The sequence below is a fragment of the Coptis chinensis genome, chromosome 3 (genome assembly GCF_015680905.1).
Source record: "Coptis chinensis isolate HL-2020 chromosome 3, ASM1568090v1, whole genome shotgun sequence".
Lineage (NCBI taxonomy): Eukaryota > Viridiplantae > Streptophyta > Magnoliopsida > Ranunculales > Ranunculaceae > Coptis > Coptis chinensis.
Window position 1 is genome coordinate 90,798,321 of NC_141458.1, and position 21,213 is coordinate 90,819,533.

Consider the following 21,213-nt stretch of genomic DNA (forward strand, 5'->3'; position numbering starts at 1 on the left):
CAATGAAATCGTATCTTGATGAGAGTTTTAAAGGTTTAGAGTCCCATGCCAACCAAATTGAGGATAGAGTTAAGTTGGAAGTATCAGCAAAGAAATGGGAGAATGATCCTGAGATGAGACGTTTCGAAGCAGCTTTAATAGAACTAGAGAATACTCCTGTGCCAATTATTAGATATAAAGATGCTTTACCTATCACTCCTGAGCTGATGAAGGAGACAATGAAAGCAAAACGGAAGGTAAATTCATGTTATGCTAAGGATTTTATGATTAAGTAGAAACTATATTAATGAAAAGAAAAATAGTTGCATAATGAGATGTTGTTATACCCTTGAAACGGTGTGTGCTAGAGATTCTTTAGACAATACCCCATTGTAACAACGAAAAAGGTGCATTCACATAATAATCATTTTACTTGTTACAAGTACGAAGATAACCATTTGTTATTGTTTTAAGTTGAGTTTGGTAAGGATATGGGTGATTGCTCCTTCTATCGCTATCTGGATTACTTCCCAGACATTCTACAACCTTTAATTTTGGATATTGAAGATCCAAAGGGTGACGACAACTGTGGATTTAGGGCCTTGGTCATGGCATTGAGGTATGGCGAGGAGGGCTGGGTCCAAGCACGAGTTAATCTGATTTCAGAGTTGCACGCAAGTAAGGAAGAGTACATACGGATGTTTGGTCATGAAAACGTGACTCGTTGTGAGGGAAGTCTATTACACTTTAAGGGTGATGCTCTTGAAGAGAAATGGATGTTGCTACCTGAACATGGGTATCTTGCAGCGTCAAAGTATAGCGTTGCGATTGTGTATTTTTCAATGGTAGGTTGTCATACTTTTTGCCGTTAAAGTCAGCATTCAATGAGAATGACTATAAAGTCATTGGTATTGGGCTTGTTCCAAACCACTTTTTAAAGTTGAATTTGGAAGCAAATTGTCCAATGCCAAAGATCACGGCGTTTTGGGAAAAACATCATCGTGAAATCGCAAATAAGTGGAAATCATATTTCATGTCTCGCTTTGATGCATTTCCACTTGTCTCTTGCAGAGATGATCATTTGAGCGACCATGTGATTCTGAGTGATTCAGACTGACTTGGTAGGAGGCTCCTACATTTTGCGATATTTAAAATTTTCTTTTTTCATTCTACTTTTTGTGCATCTAACTTTATGACTTCTTTACACTTATTTTGAACTAATATGGTTTTTGTGTAAACCTGTAGGAAGACATTTCATATATTATTTAGGCGCCATCTCGTAGTAAGGATGGTTCGTCATCCCAGCGACGTGACAAACATTCTCTTATTGATATTTTCAATTAGTATTAAGAAAATGTTTTTCGTTATTGAGTAGAAGTGTATGCTTTTGTTTTATGGATTAGACTATTGACAAACATTCTCTTGTTGATGTTGTCAGTTAGTGCAACAACATTGAATTTTCTATCTGGTTGTTATTATGATGTACTTAAGTTAAAATTTTATTATTTCTTATGCTTAAGTTGATATCCTATCAAGTTCTAAATTGATGGTAGTCAAATAATGGTATTTGATACGAGGGAAGGATATGGTACGGACGTACGGTGCTAGTGCTCCAAGTTTGTCATAACTGTGTTTTACATTGGGTGCAGATAAGTTTATTTCTTTATTCATTTTTGTGTTTCCATTGCTATTCTGCGGCAAGTGTTTTCCTTCAACTCAATTTGGTCATTTAAATGATCTCTTGTTGCATATGTTGTTGATTTAGTCTGGTCTTTGTATATGGTTATGCCGATGTTACTTTGTAGTCTTGTACTGTAGAATCACTAATATTGTTTAATATTTGCCTGTGTGTATATAGAATCGGATTAGAGCTTTCTATGAGAATTTTCTCAAGTGGGGAAAACTAATGTATGAGATATATAGGGGCTTGGCAAAGAAGTTTTTCGAGAATTCAATTAATGCGGGATTCCGGCCGCTTTCTCCATTATCGCTTAAGAATGATATTCGGGCAAGAAATAACAAAATGGGTTGTAATAGTTCCGGGTAGAGGTGAAATGAGACTTTTCTATTTTCATAGCCTTAGTGCTTAACATGTGGATGCCTTGTTCAGTCTGTGAGAGGGAAGACCTCTTTATTTCATTATGGTAAAGATGTACTTGTTGAACATGCTTTAGTGTAGTTGTTTTTAAAGTGTTTGCGTCCTGTCCTCCTACTTGTGTCCACCATCAATGGAACTCTTTGGCTACCTCTTTTTTATTTCTTTCTATGTGTCTGTCTCCCCCTAATGGTTAGGTTACACTAGCTACATATTTTTTCTTTCTTTGAGATTCTTGATTCCCTGTTTTGGAACTTTTTGACTAATAGGCTTTGTTATACAGAAAGAGTTCAGCATGTCGGATAAGCATTTCTTCCTTAGATACCATATCTAAAAGATGGTTTACTACATATGTCCTCTTTACAGCAATTATCTCGATCGCCATCAAAGATGGTAATTACCTTCGTGAAGCTTGGGAGCACATTCGATGTGTCTATCTCGATTTGAACACTTGCAACTATTAGGAGAAGGTGTACCTTCCGATGCATCCTTTTCACAGACACATCAATCTGGGCGAGAGGACAAACAGAAATCCTCCGGCTTTCCATCCTTGAAGAAGAAAGGGAATGCTCTTCATAATTGAATCCAAACAGAATGGCTGTAGTTCGGGGGTTCATATGATAGCACTACTATTGGAGCTCATACCTCGGGGCTAGTAACTCCAAGACAAAAGTTAATAGTTTTATTTCCAACTTGAATCGCTTGACCAGATTGGAAGTTTTGAGCTCAGCCACATCTATGGTCATAGCCCGAGACTGAACAGCGAGGCAATAGTAGCTTTTGTTAAGGCCCTATGTAAATATGTAATGGAGACTTTGATGTTATATTGCCCAAGAGAGAAGATACATTAGGTTTGTCTAGTGTGTTTTTGTCCCATAAATCAGCTTATATGTTCTCTTTTGATTCCTGGGTTTTCTCCTGAAGCTTTGGTTTGATTGCCTATTTGCCATGAGTATACATTTTGTAATTCTCATATATTATGTATTTAATATCTATCTGAATAGTACAAATGAGAAGTAGAAATGGAAAGTCGAGTTGAAATTCTTCATCTTTAACCTGGACTTTGTAAACTTCCAGAACAAATACTTTTGGATGTTCAAGGATGATCAAACGAAAGCTGGAGATTATGGATTCTCTGGAGATAAAGAAAAACAAAGCATTGTCACTTGTGTTAATCGGGTTAGCTCCTAGCCATCTCTTTTTACTACAGTCTATATTGGTTCTCTAATAAGCCTAAACATACACAACATATGTTGTAGTGGATAAGGTTAGGGAACTATGGAGCAAGGATGACAATTTCAGGAATGAATATATCATATGCAACAGGCTGAGTACTGTGAGAAGATTGGGTACATTGGATGGATGTAAACTTGGTCCTGATGAGGATCCACCTATACTACATAATGTTCGCAGAGATAGAGTTGGTACCGCTCCTCCAGCATCAGTAAAGGCGAATCTCATCTCACCTATTTTAACTTTGAAAGAAGAAAAAACAGTTTTGCCCTTGGGACCTGAAAAGGCTCAGAACTCAATGTTTCAACTGTGAGAAGTCACCGTGAACCGAAAACAAATCAAAGATACAGACTAAATCCAAGGATCCCGAACCTTTTGCTTTGGAGAACTGCTCCCCTAATGTTTCCATAAAATGAATGAGGTAGAAAAGGAAACAGTGAAGAGAATGTACAAGAAGAGTTGGAAAGAAAGGAAGAACTTATGAGAAAAGAAGCTGCTGCAGCAATTAGAGAGCAGCTTCTTTTCGAAGAAAAGGACAAAGCTAAGAAAGTAGAAGAGAAAAAGAAGTGTAATGCAGAGAAGGCTCAAGCTAGGGCTCAATACTGGGAACGCAAGGAAGCCAAACTTAAAGAGAAGGTAAATCTCTTCAGCCTTCGTTTGCCAAGTTGGTCGGGTTGACTTATGATCATTAATATGCTGCCCATATAGTAGAATAGACGCCCGCTTATTTATTATAAATTCTGGCCGTTTGAGCGGCGGATTTATTTGATCACAGTAACTAAAAATTTGGCAATAGACGGACACATTCTTGTTAATTTGGATTAAAAGGAGTCGCTTGGCCTTGCCTCTATTTATGGTTTTAGTGTTCTGGTGTGGTACACTATTTAGCACTCGATTTTTCGGGTTAATGCCTTCAGACTTTTCAATTTGCATTTTATGGCTTTAGTATATTGTTGTCTGGTGTTTCCACACAACACTTTGTGTTCTTCATATATATAATATATAAAACATTTGCAGGAGAGAGAGAAAAGAGAGAAGAAAAAGGCAAAAAAGAACATCATTGAGGGATAATCATCGATTTGTAGCTCAAAAAGCACGCATACCTTGCCTGAACCCGCTATTCAGGAATCTGAAATGAAGAGAAGCCTAAAACTTTGTCAACAAGACCTTTCAAACGTGATACCAAAGAGAAGCAGTCTAAATCTGTGTCAAAGAGACCACAGAAACCATCGACTTTGTTGAAGCTGACTAAGACAATTCCTATTCCTTCACCTCTTCGCAAAAAGACTAAGAAAAGGGTGCGAGCGTGGATGTGGGTCCTCATTGGGACACTGATAGTTCTTGTTGTGGTAGTCTTGGCTAGCCGGCGCCACTTACTGCTATTGAATTCACTGTGAATGGTACTAGGATGTTTTTATGAGTTTGAGGCACTGTGGCTTTGACATAGAGTTTGGGTATAAGGGTTCTGCAATGCCTTCTCTAATGATTATCTTTTCAGGAGGTTGCCTCTGGTTCATAAGAGGTTGATTCGTCATCGGATAAGATACAGTGCTCATTTTCTTCTAAATGCCTAGTTCCAGAACATATTCACTCTTTTTTTTTACATGTTTTCTTACTAAGGAATCAAAAGAGGTTTGAGAATTTCACCATCATGTCATAATAACAATTCTATTTTTAAGCAAAAAGAACGGTGGTGTTGAACGCTTTCACTAACAGTACAACAAAAGATCCTTGGAACGTTCTTATTTCTAGCATACATATTAAAAAATGAGAACTATGATGGGTGATTTTTCAATGTGTCCAAGAAGACTGACAAGGTCCTGAATCATTTCAATATATCAGTTCTAATTGATTGTTTAAACGTTAAGAGACTTATTAGAGTAGAACTGAGATTCTACGTTAAAAGCAACTCGAGAGGTAAACAGCCAGGACGGTTGAAATAACTGGATAAAAATGTATAACATGCTATCTACTTAACACTGGTCACCGGCTAAGTGCTGAATTAGTGACCAAAAAACTTGTACAAACAACATACATCTGCAACATGCGTGTAGAATCAAAACTTGAGAGAAAACAACAACACACAATAAGGTCAACAACGTACTTTCTCAATTACTCTAGTATAGAATGAAGAATTAGAAACAGGAAGTAAACAGCCAACAGTAGGTCACAATTTGCAACTAAATCATCTCGGATATATTGTAAAATTCAAGAAGAAAGTATGTACAGAGTAGGACATCGTCCATTCCACATGACCACTATGTAAAACTGTAAATTGGTAATGCCTGCAATTCAAGATGTGCATCTACCATAAGACATTCTTTCATTACAAAATTTTCCATCACCACCACATAACCCTAATCATCAATCTTCCATGCCACAACCTTCTGGGGGGGATTCTGCTTAGTATCATGAAGAAAATGTCTGTTTAATGGCGGAAAGTCCTTACCACCTGATCAATTAAATTAGCCGACAAAGTAGACAAATGGTCAAGTGTGATGAGCACGCCATACAACAAACACATATGTCCACACCTAAAAATGCATACAAATAATTAGTGTTTTGTAAGAATAAGTACACCAAATGGAACAAAAGACAGTCACCAAGGGAAATATTTAGCAAACTTAATTCCTTATCAACTAAAAATACAGGCAACTGTTAATTAATAAAGAGAACACCATCCACACCGCACCTTATTCTCCATTTGTTAAGTAGGATGCACTTCAGGTTTCGCTAGCAAACAAGCACGATGTTAACAAGACGACAAATATTCATTGACACAAACCAATCTAGTGAAGTGAAACCTCATACATGTGGTTTAGTCAGCTGAGCAATCCAAATTATTGCATCACAGATCCACTGATTGGATAGAGCACTCTAGGAATATTTCTAATAGTGTTCTAAGAGATCTACAATCTTACCAACCGAAACTTAGTAAGCCCCAACAACTAAAACCTTCACTACTCTAAAATAGTAAAATGGACAAAAGGAAATCAACCAATCAACACTTCAACTCTAGGCGATCTTAGCGACTTACAAGCTGCTGAAGGGCTACAGCGACTTCCTCTTCTCATATGACCCCTTATTTCCCTAATTTTTTTAAGTTAAAATTATCCATCTCGTCATTGACTCTTTTTAGATTTCTATTTCGTAGTTCCTTTGGACTTCTCATTACAGAGCAATGAAGCATCATTTCTCAATGAATAAGCAAAGATCTAACGTAAATCATAAGTTATCCTTACATACGCAGAATTTTCCCTTCACACTCATGTAAAACACTGAGCCATCATCCACTCCATCAGACCTCCTAAATGATAGTGATGGCCATATAATCAAGATTACTTGTGGCCTAAACGTTTCTAACTTTCTATATGGACTCATTCAATTATGTAAAGGTGGGCCTAGCTTTACTAAATGTACCCACATAAGTGACACAGACTCAGAAGGTAATTTTTTAATACCTTGCATCCATAAGTGAATTAAGAATACTAGTCATGGTGAAAAAACATGAACCCCACCAATAATAAAAAAGTAAAACACAAATGAATTTTTCTAGCCAAATTAGGCAAACTAAAAGGAGAGTTTGCAAGGTGCTTACGGGACAAACACCACGTTGTACTCATGTTCCAAGCATATCACACACAAATCTAGCATGAGACGCTCCTTTTTTGCACTCTCTGGTCCATTGTCAGTCTTCTCATCTGAACCTACTTGTCAAAATGAAACTCATAAAAACTTTTATAAACTAATAAAAAATAAAACACTGGAGAAATGTACCATCATGATCCCTCGCTTCTAATCTTTGTGCAAAGCAAGGAAAGACTCTCGAAGAACAAGACCTTATTACATGTTTTTCATAAGGATAACAAAGAAGCATAGTAGAACCTCCGCTAATATATCATCTTGACAAAATCACCCCTGTAGAGTCAAGACAAATTTTAATCTAGGAGTTTAATTTTCAGACTTTCCTCTCCTCGATTAACATTATGTCATGCTTCGTGTATCAAATTTATAGTGGTGAACTAATGTCCGACCTACAAACTCATGGTGTAAAAAGGTAGTGCAAGTGGTGCAACAGAAATCCATCGATTGCCTTTACTGAGACATGATAGTGAAACAGAAATCCATCAAATGCATCCAAGAAATTATGTGGTCATCTTACTTGGGCTACAATCTCATTAAAGAAGATGGGGATCTTTAATTTGTTCAAATGCAGAGAATTAGAAGTAGATTATTTATTATTTTTATTAAATTGGCAATATGCTACTTAGTAGTTTCTATTTTCTTTGGTTTCCATATTCAAATAGGAATAGGAATTAGGGTGAGTTCCTATTCGGATTCCATTAGATAATAGACATTTAGTAGTCTTTTTATTATTTTAAAGCATGTTAGCCTTCATTCTTGGTTGGTTGTTGTTGAAAATTTATTTAAGAGAATCGTTCTTCTAATTGAAGATTTAATCCCTACATTTAGGTGCATTTTTCGTTAAAATTTATCAGTGTTTATCATCATATTTTGCTTCCACCTTTGTGTTACATCATGTTCATAGTACCAACCTTCTAACATTGATACGGTTGTGTACATTTCTGCCTTTCGGATGATGACAATTATGCATATTCTCATAACAAGCATTACACGAAATTTAAGATTTAAAGAAAAAAAAATAGATTTACCTTCGCGCAAATCATACCGCGCCTTCTTTCCATGATGTATCGAATAGTATGTTTAGCAATCGAAAAACACCTACTACGGTGAACCCCATAGAGGCGTACTTGTAGAACTCAGTAGTTTGTACCAATTGTAGCAAGTCAATAACATATAACTGGTAATGTATTAAAAATGAAACACTTCGGTACCACATTTTAGAAAACAACCTTGACCATATGCCAAGATTTGCAATGAGTTGATCAATACTTTTTGGGGACACATAAAATGGCCCCTTGTGTGGTCGTTGAATCAGTATTGTCCCAATATCATCTTTGACAGCCTAAGCAGCCAAAAAAGAAACACAAAAATATAAGAGGTAACACCAACAAAGAGTCGAAGACAAATAACAAGAGGTAACAGTTTAACAACATATATTTTTAGCATTTTAAATGATGTATTCTTAATATTTAATATCACCTCTCCAACAACAGTCAATGAAGTCCCAATCGAAAGAACTCTTTCAATGTGCTTCCCTCCAAGCATATGCAGATGGTAAATAGAATTAATAGGTAATACATTCACTGAGACATCTCTATATAGCGATGTTGGAGAATAAGACAAACCTTCAATCCTTGGAGATAATCCAGTGTCCCACGTACAATGGATCGACCAAACTCTTCAAAGATTTCTCTTCCCATAGCTAATACCAGGTCGTTAGCACCTCGAGCTCCCACCACATGTACACACCCAGTCCCATCATATATTTAACAAAAATACAGAGAGGGAAGGGTCATGTTGACCTACCAAACATGCACAGAATAAATTAACTTAAAATTTACTCAAAAGAGGAGTAATTTTACATTAACTTAAGTGATTGCAATTTAGGCCTAAAAATCTTCAAAACAGTTAAGACTTTCTACTACAATCGAAACCAAAAAAATCTTTCAATCGCAACCCATAGTAGTTCTCCATCTTCAAACGAGTCTCTTCCGGTAATTCAAGACCGCTCGATGCCGCCATTACTAAATCCCGATAGTTTGATGAAGAATTGAGAAGAGAGAAAAGTATTTGAAATTTGAGGAAACTGAAAATAATGGGAGACAGAGAGCGCGAGTTTAGAGCAAGTTAGAAACTTGGAACCGAGAGAAGTAAACAAATTTTATGGCCAGTTTTCTTCCGGTTTTATCCTTTAAACATTTTCTCATCTTAAATGTCAAAGATTACGTATGTACGGTCCAGATATGCGCACATGGGAATGTATTGAAACCCCTGCGCATTGTAGATTTGGTAATATAATATATTTTGGAGTTTGGACTGTTATGCCGACATTACAATATGAGATACATAACGACAATCACATGACATCTTTATAAAAACTAGTTTTGAGCACGTGGTTACGTTGTCACGTGTCTATGTCACAATTAGTTTGGCCTGACCAATTTTTTCAAAATACTCTTAATAATTTTTGCCCCTAAATTATAGCAATTATTAATAATAATATAAAAACAATTATTTTGTAATTTAAAATCAGATTTTGGGTTTAATCTCCCTGGTTGATACATAACCAGCATAAAAACCCCCTCTAACCGAACACATGCATAAAACCTCCCTATTATTTAAAACATAACATTAAAGCCAAAACAGACCAAAATACCCTTGTAAAAAACGGGCTGACGTCATCAATCTTTACTTATAATTTCGACTTAAGGACAAACCGGGCTGACGTCATCCTATGTAAATTTATATTTACATATGAAAATTCATATTTACATAACCTGTGTCACCTGCCAGATGTTAGAAAAAATGTCTATGAAATTTCATATTTGCATATGTAAATTTGTATGCACATATGTAACTTCATATTTGCATATGTAAATTCATATTTCCATAACCCAAGGTCAGGCAGAAAAACATAGGACTCTTCCTCAGTTGCTTCTGACTTAATTGATAACACATCTTGCTTATCAACTTTCTTTTTCTCACTCTCTTCTTCCTCGAAAGCATCCAGAAAAATTCCATTGTTACATTTCTTCATCTGCATCTAACCTCTCGGATTCTCGCTCCATCTGTTTTAGCTGAACTTTTGTCTCCCATCATAGACTCAAGAGCTTTGATTTGTTGGGCAATTGTATCTAGCTTAGTTAGTCTTGTCAAATGAACTGGATCTTGTACTACTTTAACAACCTCGCCGATCATCGATCTCTCATCCGAGCATGTTCGAATCTCCATCCTCACCATCGGTTTTATCTTGGATCTCAACTCCTTTATCTACAATCTCAAACTCCGGAAAGTCCACCTCTTCGACCTTTGGTTCAGGTTCTTTAGACTTCGGATAGATGACAATGTTGAATGGATAGGAGCTGGTTCATCAAGATTCAAGTCATCAATACCACGCAAATCAGCTTGGGCCCATGTCTTTGAAGGAGTTGATACTTTGTTACGCTTTTGTCGACCTTGGACTGGAAACACTGAAAGGAAGATTTTGATTGCTTGCGAGCAAATGAAGACGAAGAATCCCCACCTTTTCCTGATTTTAGTCCCTCACCCGACTATAAATTCTTATCCCTCCATCTTTTTCCATTATCCGAAATCCTAATTTCAGAACAAGTTCTCCTCCTTTTGCCTTTCCGGATAAAAAATAACTTGTATCCCATTGCCGAACACGCATCCCTTCCAAGTTTTTGCCATAGATTCCTGAACCCGGAAGACTCAAATCCACATAATTCCTTCCAAATTCAAGCTCTTCAAAGATCAACAAAGAAACGATATATCAAAAATTGGTGGGCTCGAATTTCAGCTGCTTCTTGCTCCCACTAGTACAATACAAATGACACCTCGAAACAAAGTCTCTTCAAAATCCGCCGCTCCTTGCAAAACTCTAGCCGGCATCGTCTGCACTGCTCCATCCTTGGTCTCTTTCTTCCTAACACAAACAGAAAGACGAAGGCCATTCATCGATGCAGGAAGGCCTTGGATAGTAACAACTTCAACAGAGAACAAGCAGCTCAACTTCTGCATTCTAATATGTGAAATCACTCGAATTGGCTTCCAATTCCAAATCCCTTGTTTATCGCCAGAACTAGCCTTGTCATCCGCTCGGATTTCTTGCCTACTCGAAATGATGCTGAGGCTGAAGAGGTCAGTGAAATGGAGAAGGAGGTTTTTAATTTGGATGAGAAGCTTCAAGCAATGAGATCTTATCCAAATATGGAAGAAGGGTAAAAAAGGTAATAAAATAAAATAGGAAATAGAAATCGGACTGGAATTTCACTGATATTGGAAAGCAGGGAGTTTTTGTGATATGAGCTGATAAATAAGGAGGTTATGTGGTATGGGCCGATATGAAGGGGTTTACACTCATCCGGATTAAAACTAAGGGGTTGAGCCCTATTTCTTGAATTTAAAATGCAAAATAGGGATAGAATCGTCTAAAGAGCTTGTATCGATAGAGACAACTCAATAAAAAAATTGGCCCACGCCACTAATAAAATCAGCTTCATCTTTATAGTATATTATCTTTTAGCTCCTAAAATATAATAAATATTACAATTGCATTTAGCCGACTTTATTGTAATTTAAAATGGAAACTAGAGACAAAACGGTCCAAAGTGGTGCGAACGGATTTGCCATGCCCAAATGGCTCATTTGCATGCGCCTCATTATAGGGTAGAATAGATAAAGATAGTGTTGCATAATTGCATTTGCTACATACTATGCTTTTGTTTTATAAGATTCCAGCCTCCTCACTCCAAGTCTCAAACCATAGAATAGAGTGTTGGTAATCGGTATACACATAATCTTTCGAGTCTACGCGTACGCAGAGAATGCACCAATAAGTGCACCAAAAAATGTAGTCATGAAGATACCTATTTAGAAATGATACCCACTAAACTCAGTTATAATCTTTTTAAGAGATTATGACAAAAAAAAATAACAACGAATTTTCATTTTGGTTTCAAAAAAAGTAACATATATTTGTTTTATTAAAAAAAAGGAATTTTCAAAAAGTTTCAATTGATACATGTTGTCCAATCATGCTTATGTTGTCTACAGTTAAATAAATCCCCAAATTGTTTTTGCTAATGTGGACTCCAACTAGTATTTCACACCACAAACTCATCTCACCATATCGATATTTCACAAAACAAAAACCCTATTTCGATTTCAATATTTGACCAAAGCATTTCTCACGTGATGTCACTTACTATGAAAAGAAAGAAAAAACCTAACTCAAGTTTTCCTCATTTTATATTATCGTTAGACCCCTAAAATCAAGGCAGGAAATTTCGATAGTCGAGATGTATATTGTATACCCAAAAACTAATATATATATATATATAATATCGGAAATATATATATACAGCCCCGCTCTTAGACGGACGTCCGTTTACGGACTTTACTTAAAAATCGAAATTTCGAAATACGAAATAGACTCTCACGAAGGGTTTTCTCGTGACTCGCTCCTTCTCTCTCCAAAGTCCAAACTTAACTATTTCCTTAAAGAGCTTGTTTTCTTGAATTGTCTATGGTTGAAGATGAAGGCTATCAACATTTCTGCTCCCGTCCTAAAGAGACTGGTAATACTTGATATTTTAGAGCATAAGGATAGTGTTTATGATTGTGAGATAAAGGTTTATGCAGAGAGTCTCGTATCCTTGGAGTTGGATTGCAATATGGCGTATGAGTTATCATTATACAACCTGTTCTCTCTATTCAATGCATCTATTGATATCTGTAGCGCCCGAAAAATTGGTCAGCGTGTGGATAAGATTCTTAAACCGATCTGTGATGTAAAGGATCTTAGGTTATCTGATGATTCAATTGAGGTAGGTTCTTTGTTCTTTTTGGCTTTTCTAGTTTACATGCGTGTCAGATAACCTCATTGTTGTTGCCAATACTTTTTATACCCTTTGGATAGCTGATTCCTGATAAATGTTGTAACATGGTTTGATATTCAAGACTTTCTCTAAAGCAGGTCTCACAGAAAATTTACTAAAATTTTCAAACTTGAAATATGTGAGATTGAGCGTGGGTGTGGATTGGTTTAATGGTGAATATTTGACGGAGTTGCTTCACTACTTGCCTAACATGGAATGTCTTTTCATTGACTATGTAAGTTTCTAGTATATTAGTATATAGTTCTCTTCATTTATTCCTTTATTACTAGTATTTGTATTCGCTCGTCTAAAGTTTGGTGTGATTTTAACCTAGGGACTTGGTGTATGTGAATTTGAAGAAGATGGTGTGACAGATCAGGTGACTCCTCGAGATTTTCTGTCGAACCTTAAGTCAGTTGAAGTCTGGGAATTTAGTGGAAGCAAGAATGAGCTATGTTTCCTTAAATTTTTGCTGAAGAATGCAAGAGCCTTGGAAATAATGACTATCATTTCCTCTTCTAAATTACTGTCAGATCCAGATAAGCAATTGGAGGTTACTAAACAATTGCTAATGGTTCCTAAAGGCTCCATGCATAGTGTAATTGACATCTCTTAAAGCAATCCCAAGATTTATGAGATTTGGGCATGTAAGGGCCATTGCCTTTTTCATTCTCGACAAAAGCTGACTTCGACACTACTCTGGCTATATTTTCTAACACTAGTGCATTCTGACTGATTATTAGGAATGTTGGAGGTGAAAATCTGAAAGAAACTAAGTTCATCAAGTCAACGAACAGGAAGCTTGGGACAGTTGAGCATACAGTAGAAATGGGCATGTTCAAAGAAACACTTCATCTGATTCGAGGATGATTCAATTGGAGTTTGGAATGGTCTCCAAATATAACCAAGTCTTACTTTTGGGGCCATAAGCTGAAGTTGTACTACAAACTAACATTTAGAAACTTGCTTTGTTTGTCGAATTGATTTCTCTCATTCTGAAATTACGCTTTCAAGCTTTTTCTTTCATTTAAATGTCGCAATTGCATGCATATTAAACTTTTCTCTTAGGTGTTCTCCTTTCATTGATATATCTCTATCAAGCACTTACCAAATCATCATTAATCATTACAGAGTGAAAATGAAAGAACGTTTTCTTCATGGAGTTTAATCGACCTAATGACCCGAGCGAAACGAGCCCTAATGACCATACGGATTTAGCCCATCTACCATCTTCATGGATTTAAATTCGCAATGCTTGGAAGAATTGTGAGTTTGCTGATTTGTGGATTGATGAAATGGAAGAGTATAAGAAAGATTCTGCGTCGAAGAAGCTGGTTAAATGAAGATGAACAAGTGCAGTAAGATATAGTTTTGGAGATGATAGTACTAGGCATTTTTTAGGTGATGATGGTGGTATTCTTTTCCCTAATCTGTTGGGTGTATTTGTTCTTTGTATCTCTGATTAACAGGAGAATACATTTTTCTAGATAACCTGTATTTGCAATTGTTCTATTTTCCAATTTGGACCATCGGTAAAAGTGTAAAACCGTAGTGGAATAACGACGCCTCAGTAGGCAACCAATGCCATCTTTGTTTAGATACTGACAATAAACATTCTCGAGCAAATATTGAATTCAAAATTGCTTAGAATGTTGTGTTACATGGATAACATTAAACACTGCCATAATTTGGACAATGTATTTGGAAAAATTGGTTAATCACCTCCTAGAATGTAAAAGCGGTACTCGACGAGAGAGGACTAACATCTGATCGAGAACAGTTTCAAAATGAGAATGACCGGGCAATTTCTATAATACTTCCAAATGTCGAGATCCCTTGTATATATACACAAAGAATATAAAGGCTCTCCATTAGTCTAACATTACGCTAATGGCGAGAATATAATAAGGGACCAAAAAAAAAAAAAAAAAAAAAAAAAAAAAAAAAAAAAAAAAAAAAACATGATACACTTCCATATGAGATGACTAAACCTTTCTTTCTTCTTTTTTCTTTTCTCTTTCCCACCTTCCGCACTGTAGGCAACTTCAAGTCGTGTAAAGGAAATGATAAAACATAAATAAAAAGCATGTTTTGAACTTTAAGCAATATCCACAATATTAACATTCGACACCATCATTTGTGGGAGACCAATCTACATCTTGATTTGCGGTGGCAAGATACTATGACATGTATGTACATTGAAATGTTTCAGAAGTAACCTTTAGTACTGCAGCTTAGAATAAAGGTCTCTCAAAGCAGAGTACAAAGGCTCAAAAGCTTTGGGTATCTCAACAGTCCCAAGAGGGAATGTCATCATGGTGAGATACGGATCACCATAGAAGCACAATAAATGCACTGTTTAGTACATCATCACATACATCAATTCTTTAGTATGGATGTAAAAGAAAATGTAACTAGTCCACAAAAATTATACAGAAACTATCTCATCTCACCTTTACTGCAGCTGTGTAAGTATAGCACATGCCCGATCCTCTATCTCCAAATCTAAGATCTTCTTCTAAAACTCTCCCTACAGTCCTCAGCAGCAGAAAGATTGCATCCAAATTTCAAGAGAAAATTGCAAACAACTACTGAGAATGTTTTACAGCCTTGATATCGTGAAGCACTATTAAATAGTCCGTAAGCTCACCCCAATCTCTCAAATCAAAGGGTTATTGTCAAAAATAAATATCAAGCCACCTAAGAAAAGAAACTTACCAGTCATTTTTTAAACACTATCATGTTTGCAATATTAGAAACTAAATTAATTGGGTCACAATAACACTAGACTAAAATACTAAACAAGCTTTTTATTTAAGTGTATTAGAGCCATCGACTTCTTTTCTTCTTCGTTTCTCTAAATAATTTACAGACATTTTCCATTCATGCAGCCAAGGTCACATGATACATAGATTCTCCATAGCTTTGCACATGTAGATCTAACCCCGAGCTAGTGTTTAATCCGTCTTTGTAACTATATGCAAAAATTTTTATAGAATTCGTAACGAGGCTTCACATCCAGTTCAAAATTGAACTACAAGAACCAATATTTGAATAAATAACTCTCAACTGTATTAATCCGGGATAGAATCCTACCGTAAGGCTTCTTTATTTGGTTTCACTCTCGACCGAAGTTTTTTTTCTATAAGATAGAATAAAATGGATTATGCCCTATTATCTAATTGTGGTGAAATTTATCCTTAAAGTGATGGCTGAATTGCCTCGCAAAACCAGATTTAATCTTATGTTGTTGGAAAATGGCCAACCATCTTAGTGGATAGGTCAGGATGGACACATTTTGTCTACCGTAGAAAAGTGGAAACTAATATTCAGCATCCTGTATCCTCTAAGAACAAAACATATAATCCGTAACATGTGTTTTTTTAAGTTTACAAACGGATGCTTGAATGAATTTTTTTTCCACTCCAAGTATTCTATCCACTTTGTCCCAGTATTATTACATTTGGAAACATCACTCTCTTTTAAAACTTATCAAATAATTTATCAACATAAGGACACACAAGCCTTATAAGCTTCTAGCAATACAAGTAGAAAATTAAGGAATCTGACATTGTCTTTGGAAGATACCATATCTAAGGAAAATGCTAGAATAACTTGCAATAGAGGAAAGATGTGAGTGTTTGATTACTGGAGGGTCTCAATGAAACACATTGCCAAGTTTTTGTCAGTAAGAATTTATTTTACTTTATTTAGGTACATAAGTACATTAAGTTGGCCAAATGAATCTTAGCATCCTAAGAAAAAATGATAAATCGAACAGGGTCATCAAGTTAAATTGAAAATAACATAACTACTACCAAATCATCCACACCAAAACAAGTTTTATAAGGTGCCAAAGGATATATGCAAAGACGATATAACAACATACCTTTGCGTGATATAAAACAATGCACCACAAATGAATTCTACGCAAATGATAAAGACAATAAATATTATATGCTTACCTCGAAAGCACCCCAACCCAAACCAACAGATGATATTGCGGATGGTGCGGACCATGACCCATCGACCTTCGAAAGCAACTACCAAACCAGTTCCCACTCTATACGTCGGGAGATAAATTATATGAATCTGCGATGTCGTCGACAACAACCAAAACCGTGGAGATAAATTCTGAAACAATCTTCATTTGTTGCTCCTTCTCCACATGACTTTCTTTTTGTTTCTCTTCAATCTCTCCACCATTCTTCACACGCGAATTTGCAACCTCATTTTTAATCGGAATTTTAGAAAGAGAAATAGAGAAAAGAGGAACCCCATGAGAGAGGGAGAGAGTACATAGTGGTCACTCTATGTTTATGTTTGGAGAGAGAATAGGAGAGAGCGCCAGTGAGAGAGTTTTGAGAAAACCCTTCGTGAGATTATATTTTGAAATTTCAGTTTTTAAGTAAAGTCCGTAAACGGACGTCCGTCTAAGAGCGGGGCTGTATATATATATATATATATATATATATATATCCTTTTAGTGAACCGGTCAAAATAACACTATGGCTATCTCCATTATGAGAAGACTATCTTCACAAAAAATCAGCTCTTAATTCATTTTATAAATTCACTTTTGGTGGTGGAGTTCATATAAAGGGCTCGACTATCTATTGAGTCTCTTCTCTATTTTATATCAGGACGAAAAGTATGTGTTATATATATATACTAGTGAGTGCCCGTGCCTTCGGCACGGAGTGTTTAAATTATTATTGTTAGGTGTATTAACATCTCCGAAATACTTTATTGTAGTTTTTGTTACCTTATTATATAGTTGTAAATGTTTTTTTTCAAGTATGCTTGGTATTCGTATCACAATTAGTTATAGGTTTGATTTTGTATATATATATATATACGTTAACAATGTATCGCCTAGTTTGAATATGCTCGATATTTAGTAGATGTTCAAAGTCGATTCTATGTAATATAAACTAACGCATACATTATTTGTAGTTTGATGGTTTTTTTTTTAAATGTAGGCAACATGGAAAGTGTAATCAGCCCAAAAAAACACTTATTTGGGGATGTAGTTTGGGCTAACTTTATTTACTAAATATTTCACCAAGGCATTGAAAGCATTTAGAAGTAGATAAATAATGCATAAATTTGACTATCAGGGGAAATAATGGTAATAAGAAAACTCAACAGTTTCAATTTGTTTGTTGAAGGTAAGATAGTGGCAAGTGATGATCGAGTTTAACTCGTGATGTATTACAAATTAATCTATGTCATCCATGGAATTTGAATCCTGTTCTATATCATCATTTTTTGCGATTGGCTTCTCCCCAACCGAAACCTTTATTTTCATGTGCGACTTGTAGATGTTGTCGAAAATATAATTCATTGCTTTTAGATTTGTAATAATTGAGGTGATATGGGCCTTATCAATGGTGAATTTGTCTTCAAAGGATGTTGATGATGGCTTGCTTGTATTTGGAGCAATGATTGGCAGATTATCCATTCCTGAAAAAGGAAAATATTGATTCAATCAACATATTTGAGAGGAATGAGGTAGGAATAATTCCATCGGACAAAAGTATAGATTAGTAGCAGTTGCAGTAATGATAGGTTCTTATGATTAATCGGGTTAATAATAGATGGAAAAAAAATAAAAATAAAAAATAAAACTATTTAGAAAGAAAGAATTTAAAATACATACAAACATACCACAATGAAGAGGGGAAGGAAAAGGGAAACTTTTTAACAAATTTTGTTGTTCATCTGGTTGAAAATGATTTATATAAAGTTAGAGCTTAACATGGAACCTAAAAGTGAAACCCAGTGTTAAATAAGTTATAATTGACTTAATTACTAATGAGTTTTAGTTCTGGGTATTAATGTGCTTTGAAGTTACACGTTTTTTTTTTGGCGTTAAACCCTCATTTTGTTCAGAGCATAATGGAAGCACTAAATAACAGGTCATTTAGTTCGGTGTACTCTGCAATTTAGAAGCGTGAGCTGTTTGCAACCATGTGGCGATGCCGTTACGCAATGTGTTTTTTTGCCGAATTTTCTTATTTTTCAGTGTCGAAATGGTTGTGCTCTCAAACGACTGATTCCAATTGTACCCATTTTGGTTATCGAAGCTGTTGAAGGCTCTATCGTAGATAATTTTGAGGTTGTTGCTATATAGAGTCTGTTAAGTGTGGGCACACTCAATATTGCAATATGTGGGTTGTTATGGAAGTGGAGTTCTTGGCTGGGGAATTGTAGGCTTCAGCGAATGCCTTGACATGATGTCGAGCATGATTATAAACACCTTGTATTGCAACATGCTCAAAGTTGGTCCTATTTCGGGTATTACACATTCCCAAACAACAATTCAAGGTTTTCACTCTTTCTCTGCTGATACATAAGCTCAAACCTACAAGCAATCTTCATGCCCAACTCAACTTTCACATACCCACTACCATTCGACCCATTCGGCATCGGATATTCTGAAGACATACTTTATAGAACCAATAAGAATTAGAGTTGAGGCTCAGGTGGTTCAGGAAATTTAGAAGACAGTACTAATCGTGAATTTTTTAAGTGATTGACATCATTGAAGTCCTCAGAGTCAATGAAATTTATGCTATCTAAAATCAAAGTAGTTGGTCTAATTCCCATGCAAGTAAAATTGGATGATGGAAGTTTCTACCCGTCAATATGCACAGACATAAATCACAGGGATGAATACATGATAGGAATTTTGTACCTTTAGAGCATGTGAAAATCCTGATTGATAGACTGAATTGCGGGCAATCTCACACATATCACATGAGCTTAACTTCCATACCTGGAACCAAATAACATAGTTTCTTCATACCTGAATGATGAGAAGATTTCTTTAAGCTTGTAAAGTACATAAAAACTTACTGAAGCTGCTATACTGGACTCTTCCACCAAAGGTGCCTTTGTCAAGTGAATTTGTAATGGATCATCCATAGATAGAGAAACATTGAGGCCCTGAAGAAAAAACATTGGAAAAGGATTTCGATGATAATCCAGAAATAAGGAATTGTTACTCAGAGGAGACATAGCTAAAAGCCAATCTGATAGCAAAAGAACATAAGTACACATAGATATCAAGTTCTGTTACACTGGGACTGAATTTGCTTACCTGTGCAAGGTAATACAAATATTGAAGGACAAGAGACTTTCTCAAATTGATTCCATGCGCAATATTATGGGATGTGAGAAAGATCGCTGCTAGGTGGTCTATGTCACCATCCTGAAATGAAATACCACCTGAGAGACCGACAATTAACAGAACAGGATCTTTCATAATACCTCGCCTGAATGTGGACGCAATTTGATGGTTGTCATGCCCTTTAACTCACAAAGCTGTTAGAAAACCAAAAATCACTATTTTTAGTTTATTCTCATTGTTGGTAAAAAATCAAAAGATATGGAAATTTACAATGAGTAATAGTTAAGTTCAGGGACTAATAACTCAAAGGCATCCCAATGTTGGACCTAAGAGGGTCTTAGAACTCAGGTCTCTCAGAATCAACTTTAATGCAAATCGGAAAAATCACTAAAAAGAAAATAATAATAATAAACAATATACATATAATACTACACTTTGATTCCATACATCCAATTTCAGCTTCTAAGACAATCCAGTAAGGCTGAGTGTCTAATCAGTTCTTGACCAACTAAGTTATACATATAGAATATAGAGAAACACCAACGTTAACAAATTTCTAGAGTAAGAGAAATAGGAGAATTGAGCTACTAATGTTTGTAGAATATATACAAAAAGACATATGGACTAACCATAATGGTCTGCGCGAAAGAAATGAAACGTGTTGAGAGGCATTACCTTTGACTTAGTGGTTAAACCATATGGTAGGGGTGCTTAATTATGGGAGGAGAAATTAGCCCATGGCATATAGTGTGAAAAAGAGGGGAAACACCAAGAAGAATTAATTAAAAAAAAGCAAACCCAAGTGTACATCAAATTAAATAAGAGATTGTGTCTTAAAAACACAACACAAATTAAGAACACATCCTAGCTCTTAAAGTAGAAGAAATCTTGTGACAATACATGTTGTCTAACAATGTCACACAGAGTCATTTCACTTGATATTGATTAAGCAGGACATAATATTGGCATTCCCACTTATATTTGTCATCCTTAAAGAATACCATTGAAACCTTTTAACAAATCAATTGCAATGGTTTAGATTAGATGAATATCCTAAGGTCAGAATGAAATTCTAATTCCTATGCATTCATAAATAAAAGTTGGCATTCCCACTCTTCCATCTCAATACCGTGAAATACTTAACCGGTGAATTAAGTTAAAGACAAATCTATATCTAGAAAAATAGATTAAGGATTGAAGATCAACACACATTAGGATCCTCAGCCATCCGTGTGCAAATCTGCTCT

General features: G+C 35.7%; 1 protein-coding gene, 1 long non-coding RNA gene and 1 pseudogene across 2 annotated transcripts; 2 read left to right on the top strand and 1 right to left on the bottom strand.

The window, feature by feature from the left end:
- The first annotated feature begins 988 nt into the window (after positions 1 to 988).
- On the top strand, positions 989 to 1,441 carry LOC147511584 (uncharacterized). Its single transcript, XR_015217032.1, has 2 exons — positions 989 to 1,100; positions 1,225 to 1,441. It is a non-coding gene; the product is annotated as an uncharacterized LOC147511584 (long non-coding RNA).
- An 8,544-nt stretch (positions 1,442 to 9,985) lies between these two features.
- LOC147511585 (protein PLASTID MOVEMENT IMPAIRED 1 pseudogene) lies at positions 9,986 to 11,091 on the bottom strand (annotated as a pseudogene).
- Positions 11,092 to 12,326: 1,235 nt separating this feature from the next.
- LOC147511586 (F-box/LRR-repeat protein At3g58980-like) lies at positions 12,327 to 13,842 on the top strand. Its single transcript, XM_086599392.1, has 4 exons — positions 12,327 to 12,780; positions 12,914 to 13,066; positions 13,166 to 13,478; positions 13,575 to 13,842. The coding sequence occupies exons 1-3, from the start codon at positions 12,490 to 12,492 to the stop codon at positions 13,445 to 13,447; spliced, it is 726 nt and encodes a 241-aa protein (XP_086455518.1). The 5' UTR covers positions 12,327 to 12,489; the 3' UTR covers positions 13,448 to 13,478; positions 13,575 to 13,842.
- The last annotated feature ends 7,371 nt before the right edge of the window (positions 13,843 to 21,213 follow it).